We start from the raw sequence: 9,349 nt of genomic DNA on the forward strand, positions 1-9,349 counted from the left end.
CTCTTAGTCTTCGACTTTGATCTCGTCTTATTTTTATTGTTAGAACTATGCTTCATATTTTTACCTCGAACATGTAAGGTTTCGACTTTACCATCACTGGATCTGGTCAACTCCTTATCCATCAACTCTTTCGAGAATAAAGATGATTTCGCATCTTTGATCGAGATAGATTCTTTGACATATATTATAGTTTCCCTAAAGTGCTTGTAAGGGGGTGGCAGTGAACATAACAATAACAAAGCTTGATCTTCATCTTCTAACATTGCATCTTCTGTCATGCAGAGCATAAACAATCTTTGTTTTAAGAGCAGCTAGTTGGGGTTTTTTGTCATGTAAAGAGATTCCAATTTGAACCATAGGCCCACTACGGTCTTCTCATGCATGACTTCCCGAAGAACCTCGTTTGACAAATATAATTGGATTGAAGTTAATGCCTTTTCATCCATCTCGAACTTGTCAACATTTGTCATCGACGCCAGCAACTTATCTTTTCCCAATAAAGCCTTTTGTAATACTTGCTGAATAAGAATATCTAGCATCTTCTCTTGCCAAATGTTTACGTCGGAAATTGGTTTATTTATTGAACTCATTATAACTCGCTTATCGAATATAATGAGCTCTGAGAAACAAATCTTTTTATAAGACTTCTCCTTACAAACAAATAACTTTCTAGAAACATACACAGGAACGTTTATCGTTCGATGCTTGCGTGGGATCTTTGCATGTGCTAGGGGTACGTTAGCCCGTGGACGACAGAATCACAGATTCAAGTTGAATTGTGAAGAAGGCTTAAGGTCGATGTTTCTTTTTAGAAATAAAGATAGAAGTGAATATCTTAGCAAAGTAAGATAAAACACTCTTCTCAAGATCAAGTCAAAGCTTAGGTCTAGAGAAAACGCCGGAGGCTCTTGGATGTGCGTGAAATTGATGAAGACTCTCTCTCTCTCTTGTTCCAAATTCACCAAAGTGCTTAAATTTCTGCTCTATCTGCCTTGGTATGCCCCCCCACACCCCCCCCACCCTCATGCAGATAGGTGATAGGGGGTATTTATAACCCATAGCAACCATAACTGAAGGTTGAAGTCGAAAAGAAATAGTGTAGAAGGACTCCTATTTCCGAGATAGTCGCAATTGTCTCGGAATCATGGCTTACTTCTGGCATTTTTATAACCACTTCTACCACATTTAATTGTCATTATTCTTGCGGTTATGGGCGTGATTTTTACTTGCAACTGCTCCCTCACGTTTATGGATGATTCTCAGCAGTTATGAAGCCACATGGATCACACAAAACTCAAGAAACCGTCGTCAAGTCCACTCTAGTTTCTGAGACAGTCGCAAGTGTCTTAGAAACAATATATTGCCTTGTAGTTTCCGAAACAGTGGCATGTGTCTCGTACCTGTGAGACAGTTTATACTACCTTCGGTATTTTGCCTCTAACTCTCTCATCCAATCTCGAAATGAGGTGATTTAAGATGCGTTGGAAATATAGAGAAGAGATCTACAACTTCCCATAGGCGAGACACACATGGTGTGGACGAGACACACGTGGTGCTTCATCCTTTGTAGGCAAGAGACAACTTCTGGTTGAGTCGTTTCTTGGTTGTTTTGTCATTCCATTAACTCGTATGCTTCGCCGATTCGCTTCATGCACTTGTTAGTTTTCCTAAGGTATCAGATGATCCTCCTTGACTCAGATATTAACGTTCATCGTCTTTTCTCCATTTCGAGCTGTGTGCGAAAACCTATAGGCAATTTTTTATGTCTACACCAAAGACCAAAATTGATATCACGGTCGAACTTCTCAATCTTATATTTTGCAGACATCTTCTTTGCACAGAAAATAAATCACAACCGAAGCTCTGATACCAGATTGTTAGAATAAGCGCATAATAAAGCATAAATAATCTCGAAGAATAAGCACGAGAATAAACGACAAACAATTGTAAATACAGAGATTTACGTGGTTCACCCAATTTGGGCTACGTCCACGACAGAGACACAGACAAATTCCGCTATAGAAAGAGAATAGAGAAGAAAAACAAGGCAAAAGCCTAAACCCTCAAACTCTCATTCTTCAATCCTCACAATAAAACTCCTAAATCTAAAATCTCTCTCTTTTAATATATAATATAGGATACAATAATATATCAGGAAAGAAGTATCCAAAACTTGGTAGGAGTTGGAGATAAAAAAAACAAACGGCTAAAATTAAATCTAGAAATCTGCTTAAACACATCTAAACTAGCGATGGTTAAAAACGATTATCGATGGTTAATGTAGATCATCAATATAGTTCCATGTAGTCCATCGATTGTCCAAATTTTGATTTCTATTTTTCTCCAATTGTTCATTGTAACTCATCGATGATCGAAGTGATCATTGATGGTCTCACTTTGATCATCAATGATCCATTGGCTAAATTGCATAATCAGAGGTTTTTAAGGCATAAATTCAACAGATAGAAAGCTGGTGGATAGAACCCCAAGTTTCTTTATGTGTTTTTCTATAGTGTGCCCTTAGGGGGTAGGTTAAGAAGCATTAAATACTGACAAACTACTTCCACTATCATAGGATGACGCATATAAAATTAATGGTTTTTATTAAAATATATATAATTATTTCATGTAAATGATTAAAGTTATCAGATTGATTTTTTTTCCTGGACCCCTATTACCATTTTAGTAATTTTTTCCTTTGCTCTAGCATCATTTTGGTGTTTCTCTTGTAGGACAAGTGTGCAGTTAGGCCTAAAAGTGTGTCCGCAGCCAAAAAGACCCATGAGACCTCACGTAATGGCATGTGAGCATAGGCGTGGAGGGTATGAAATTACCTAACAGATAAATTTATTTTGGTAGTTAAGGTTAGTTGAAGCGTCTGAGAAGCACGTGCTCCTCTCCTTCTACCATTCAAACTTGAGGTAGAAAGTAGGGTTGGGGCTAAATTTAAAGTTCCCTCTCTTTTCAATTTTGTCTTCAAATTGCGAATCTTATCCAAAATCCTTGAATACACAACATGTCTTCTTCAAGTTTAAACTCAAACTCAAACAGGGGTGAATTGAATCGAATAAATTGTCATGGGTTTAACAGGCTAACAAGTATGGTAGTTAACTACATGTCCATGTTTGGTGGAAAATTTATAGTAAATAAAATAAAAGAAATTTAATTTGTATTCTCTCGATTTTAATTATAATTTGGATTCCTGATTACAAAAGAGAGGAGAATGATCTGGATTCTCCCCTTTGTTTAATTCTGGGTTCTTCACGGCAAAAGAGAGGAGAATGATCTGGATTCTCCCCTTTGTTTAATTCTGGGTTCTTCACGGTAGCGATGAGATGCCTCCCTCGAATGCTCGCGTCGAGTTTGCTTCTCATTGACGATCCGAACGTCTTGTTTCACTGGAACGGTATCTTCTCCTCACGATTTGACGTTGTGAAGGACTTGCGTGGAAAGTTTGAAACTCTGAACGAGTTGATAACTCAGAACGAGTTTAAACTCTTGTAAAAGAGTTGATTGATCTTAACCGTAATTGGTTAGACAAGCCAAGGACGAAGATAGCCCCAAGAATCTGTTGCCGAGAAGATGATCTGAAGAAGCCTATCTTTGGATCTCCAAAGTCCTCAAAGATCCAAAGATATCCCCCTCAAAAGCCAGCCAAGGATCTCTTTTTTTCTGCCAAAGAGAAGGATCCGAGCCCTGAACTAAACTGATTTTTTAGTTATTTATAGGGGATTAAGGGGTGTAACTGCCCCCCTTAATTCGCTTCTAAGTGGGGCTAATGGGATGTAACCGCCCCTTAAATCACTACTGAGTGGAGTTGTGATCCCTTCAGATCGTGGGAAACGGTTTTGAAACCGTTCAGCTCGTGTTTGAACGAGTCAAACACAAAATTAGCGTTCTGACGTGAATTCTGCGTTCAAACGCAGTGTCTGGAAGCTCGAACGCAGCGTCTGAAAGCTCGAACGCAGCGTCTGGAAGCTCGGACGTAGCGTTTGGAAGCTTATTTGTAGCAATTGGAAGCTGTGTTTGCATCGATTTGGATGTTGCGTTGGCAGCTTGTTAGAAGCTGCGTTGGCAGGATTTAAGAGCTGTGTTTGGCAGCGGATAAAAGCTGCGTTGACAGCTTTGGAGACTACGTTTGCGGCTGAACATGAGCTACGTTGGTAGCTGGGTTTGAGCTGGGTTGGAGCTGAATGTGAGCTACGTTTGCACTGCGTCGGCGGCTGTGAACGTGGTGCGTCTTGATGCTTGTCACGCCCCGCTTCCCAAAATACCAGGGAATCGAGACGCGAGCAAGCCCGCGACGTATTAAACTGAGAAGAGATAAGTGCTAGACCCCGTCTTCTCAATCTAATACGTTAAGCGTCAAGAAATACAAACGAAGTCACAGGTCCCCGATCACAATCAGCAAGAATATAATAAACAATACAGAATATGAAATAGACATATCATCAAAAGTAGATCATCCGAGACATAAAATACGGGTCAAACATACCCTTATACAAATCTGAACAAATGAATACTAAAGAGATAAAGCAAACTGAAAGAAATAACTAAGCTCGGTTCTTCTTCTGCTCTGTCCGCTAAGCACTCCTGCTGAGAATCCTCTGGCTCCTGATGATCTCCCAGCTAAACATGTTCTTCCTCTAAGTCTGACGTACACCAGAGAAAACAGGTGTACGTCAGGTGCATGGCGCACGACAAGACCCGACCCCACAAAACAAAAAGAGCGAACAAAAACCCAATGCGAAAACGAAATAACAATAGAAATGATAAAGAAACATGCAACGGAAATCCAATAAAATCAATCAAGTAACAAGACGATCATGCAACTAGAGATCAGAAATCATCCAAGTCACAAGGTTATACAATAGATGGAATTAATACTTAAAAATCTACAACAAGAGACGTAGTACATCGAGCGAAATAATCCAAACAAGGAAAGCCTCATGTATATACCATATGTCTCAAATTGTAGATAATTAAATATTGACCCCGATCTATGTATGAAAATAAAACAACTAGACATCCTATCACAACTCACTGGTCACTATCTCACACAGAGTCAAAGTTCACATTATCGGATATCTGGATAACAACCACATCTCACTAGTACCTCAGACCCGCCCCAGTGCGAAACGATTCACTGGTGCGTGCCTGGAAATAATCAATAATCACAATATCACCGTTCCTCAGACTCACCCCAGTGCGAAACGATTCACTGGTGCGAGCCTGGAAATAATCAACAATCACAATATCACATCACCTCAGACCCACCCCAGTGCGAAACGATTCACTGGTGCGAGCCTGGAAATAAACAATAACATATCCGATAACACGAACCAAGACTTTCCCATCCCAAGTCCAAGTTAACAACTCATATCTCACGGGTCACTACGGTAAAGCCATACTCGCGATTCTCAACTATAACAGGATATAAATGCAATGAATACTATGTAACAGTGTCATGAATCATGAACATGAAACGTGAATAACTACTTATAATAGTGCAAGATGGAACTACAACTATCAAATAATTATACATGAAAACTCGCAATTTCCAATCGTCATGATCACAAATTTATTAATTCCAAAAATAATCTTTTCCAAAAAATAGATTCCTTTAAAAGTAATCCCTTTTCCAAAAAATTTTCTTTAAAATTTTTTTACATTATAATTATTCAAAACTAACCCATTTTCCAAAATAAATTCTTTCAACTCATTTATTATTATAAAAATTCAAATTAAACCTTTTTTCCAAAATAAACTCTTTTAAAAAAATTATTTCTCATAATAATAATTCTAATTAATCTAGAAAAAATATTAATTTATCATTTGAAATCATTTAATGTCATCATCAACAGTCCCACGCAGATAATCGCAATATACTAGTTATAGCTAATCATATTACAGCACAAATAATTCGCAATAGATCCAGAAATTGAATTAACGAGTCAAAGGGGAGCGGGATCTTGCCTCGGGGTTCGTCGAACGAATCGACGCACTTTACAAGCCACATCAGCATATGAAATCACTTTACATTATTTTCACGACTACAAACAAACAATTGAATGTGATGAAAGCTGACATTGGGGCCCACTTTTTTACACTTTCCATCCTTTTACATGGTAAAAACATACAACCAAACAGCCCACAATTTTACTTTCCGAGCAAAGTGTAGCAGGAAAATAAATATTTTTTAAACGTACGTCGGGCCCCAAGTTGCTTCTAATATGGGTCCAACTATATCCACTCCCAAACAGTAACTTTGGGTGGTGGATGGACGAAATTGCCCTTTATTGTTAATTAAGCTTACATCGACCATTAAAAGCTTCTCATTAAGGTTCATTAATTCGGTTCATTAATTCTGAGTCCACAATCCTTTTTGTTTAATTGACCTTGTTTTTTTATTAATTGTTTTTTATATTAATTCCGTGTTAGACTAATTCCGTACTGTTTTTTCAGCGATATTAAGGTCATGGAGACTAATTCCGTGTTAGACTAATAAAATAACAAGGTCAATTTAACTGTTTCAAAAAAACAAGGTGTTGGACAAAAATAGAGACTTCTCATTAAGGTCATGGAGACTAATTCCGTGTTAGACTAATAAAAAAACAATTAAATTTGTTTTCAGCGATATTAATAAAAAAACAGTCCGGTGGGTTATAAATTTTTTTATTTTGTTTTATTAACTAATTCCATTTTAATTGTGTATTTAAAATCCGTGTTAGACTATAATCTGTGTCGGTTTATAATCCGTGGGTCATAAATTTTTTAGTCACGTAAATCTCACAAGGCTTACCTATTTGTTGTGTAGCTTCCGAAGTGAAAATAATGGTCGATGTAAGCTGACAGGATTTTTTGGGAATGCGGACTAATCCATGTGTCAATGCAGTAGTTCAACAATGCTCCCCAATTCGAGTAATGTGCTGCCAGACGTCCCCATCTATCATTAAAGTCATCTATGGTCGGTGCACTTATCGCCCAATTCCAACGAAATTTAAATCCTTCTGCCGCCTCTTTTAAAAAACCAGGTTGCTGCAGTGCTCGTTGTAGCACGCATTGCTCAATGTGACGGCGACACAAATGATGCCTGGATTCCGGGAAAACATACTCGACAGCATGCATCAAGGCGTAATCTCGGTCTGTTACAATGACATTAGGTGTCACTTGGCTAACGCACAAAGTACGGATAAACTGTAACACAAACCTGCAAAATAATATAACATTAATAATTTTAAATTTAAACGTAGGACAAAATAACTGTACTAAATAATTGTCAATTGTAATTTATAACAACAAATTAACATAATAACAATATTAATGACAATACTACAATAACAATGTTAATAACAATAATAATACTATAATAAGTCCTAATTAAACAATATAATAATTTTCATAACAGTAACAACTCCTAATAATACTATAATAAGTTCTAATTAAACAATATAACAATAAAAAAATAACAATATAATAATGTTCATAAAAATAATAACTCCTAATTAAACAATACTAATAACGTTCCAATAAAAATAATAACTCCTAATTCAACAATTCTAATAATGTTCATAAAAATAATAACTCCTCCTAATTCAACAATTCTAATAATGTTCATAAAAATAATAACTCCTCCTAATTCAACAATTCTAATAATGTTCATAAAAATAATAACTCCTCCTAATTCAACAATTCTAATAATGTTCATAAAAATAATAACTCCTCCTAATTAAACAATTCTAATAATGTTCATAAAAATAATAACTCCTCCTAATTAAACAATTCTAATAATGTTCATAAAAATAATAACTCCTAATTAAACAATACTAATAATGTTCATAACAATATTAACTCCTCCTAAATATTCAATTTAACATTATTCATAACATTGACAAACAATTGTACTAAATAATGTTAATTAACAATTTTAAATTTAAACATATGACAAAAATTAAAATTCATTAAGACACAAACCTGTAGTTTTCTTGTCTCTCATTTCGCATGAATGCGTAGGCGATAGTGAACGTTTTGTCCGTACTTGTTGCACCGACCACTTCTAGTAGAGGCATGTCATACTCATTGGTGTTGTACGTACAATCAATCATCATGACTTCCGGATATGCATTCACCATCACAAAAGAAGCCGGGTGGCAGAAAACAATATCTCCAAGTTCGGAAGATTCATCAGCAGTCCGAACGTCGTACATGTAGTTCAATTGCCTGAGTAAATGGATGAAATTATTCATCGGGGTCCGACCTTCTCTTTTCTGGGCACGCACCTTACTGACAGCATTGTAAACTTGTTTCTGACACGATTTGTTCTCCGGATCAGCCCTTTTCATGGACGCCAACATATTACTCGGGCTTAAATTAAAATTCTCTTGCTCCCTAATAACTTCAAGTTGAATAGGGGATATTTTACCTAAACGAGATCCCACAGCATGAGACGGGAACGGATGGTTGTGTCTCCCCTCCCGGACTTCAAAGTACCAGCGCCCTCCAGGGTACTCCATTCCGTCCAACCAAAATGGACAATTATTTTTTGTCGTTTTAGTGGACCTAGTTCCAGTAACCTTTTTTGGTCTGTATCCGCCACCTTGGCTACATAAATATCGAACTTTGGGCCGTCGGCCGTCTTTTCCCTTCGAATCACGAATTGCCAAAGTAACGTTCCTCAAGCCAGCAACATATCTTACATGAGCATCCATGTCCTCTCTACTAGCAAAACCTCCTTCCGGATTACCGAAATCGGTTGAAATGTCTTCAAACTCTACATATGAACTATGATCCTGGAATGGATCACTTTGTGTTTCGTCGATGACGAATTCAACTTCATCTAGATTTATGGAGTTGTAATCTCCAGAATTCATATTGTTTGTGATTGTAATTGTAAGTGATTGAGTTGTGAGTGTGATTTGAAAAACTTAAACTGTTGGCCTTTTTATAGGTAAAAATCTAAGGGGTCAAAATCAATTTTGACATTTTGAGTGCTCAAATCAAATTAGTAAAAAATTCTGAGTGGTGTAATTTATTTTTGAAAAAAACGATTTTATGTAATTTGTGTAAATTGTATTGAAAATGAAAATTGTTATAAAAATTTGAAATCGGAATTCGAAGCCAACCGGACACCATAAAATCGATTTGACCACATTTTCACCATATTTTCACCAATTTTTCTACCGTTTTCACCACCGGAAAATTTTATGCACACACAAAATTACATTAATTGTTGAAAATGTGGTGCATAAAAATCCCCGTAGTATTAATCTATGAGGAAAATTTATGCACCACATTTTCATGCACACACAAAATTACATTAATTTAATGCACACACAAAATTTATTAGAAA

The 9,349-nt window shown here is 36.6% G+C and overlaps 1 protein-coding gene across 1 annotated transcript; it reads right to left on the reverse strand.

Annotated features, from left to right (window-relative positions):
- Positions 6,799 to 8,870, reverse strand: LOC109836210 (PKS-NRPS hybrid synthetase CHGG_01239-like). The gene is made up of 2 exons (XM_020404080.1): positions 7,975 to 8,870; positions 6,799 to 7,210 (listed from the first exon to the last, which is right to left on the reverse strand). The coding sequence occupies exons 1-2, from the start codon at positions 8,868 to 8,870 to the stop codon at positions 6,799 to 6,801; spliced, it is 1,308 nt and encodes a 435-aa protein (XP_020259669.1).

The sequence above is a fragment of the Asparagus officinalis genome, chromosome 4 (assembly GCF_001876935.1).
Source record: "Asparagus officinalis chromosome 4, Aspof.V1, whole genome shotgun sequence".
In the NCBI taxonomy this organism is placed as follows: domain Eukaryota; kingdom Viridiplantae; phylum Streptophyta; class Magnoliopsida; order Asparagales; family Asparagaceae; genus Asparagus; species Asparagus officinalis.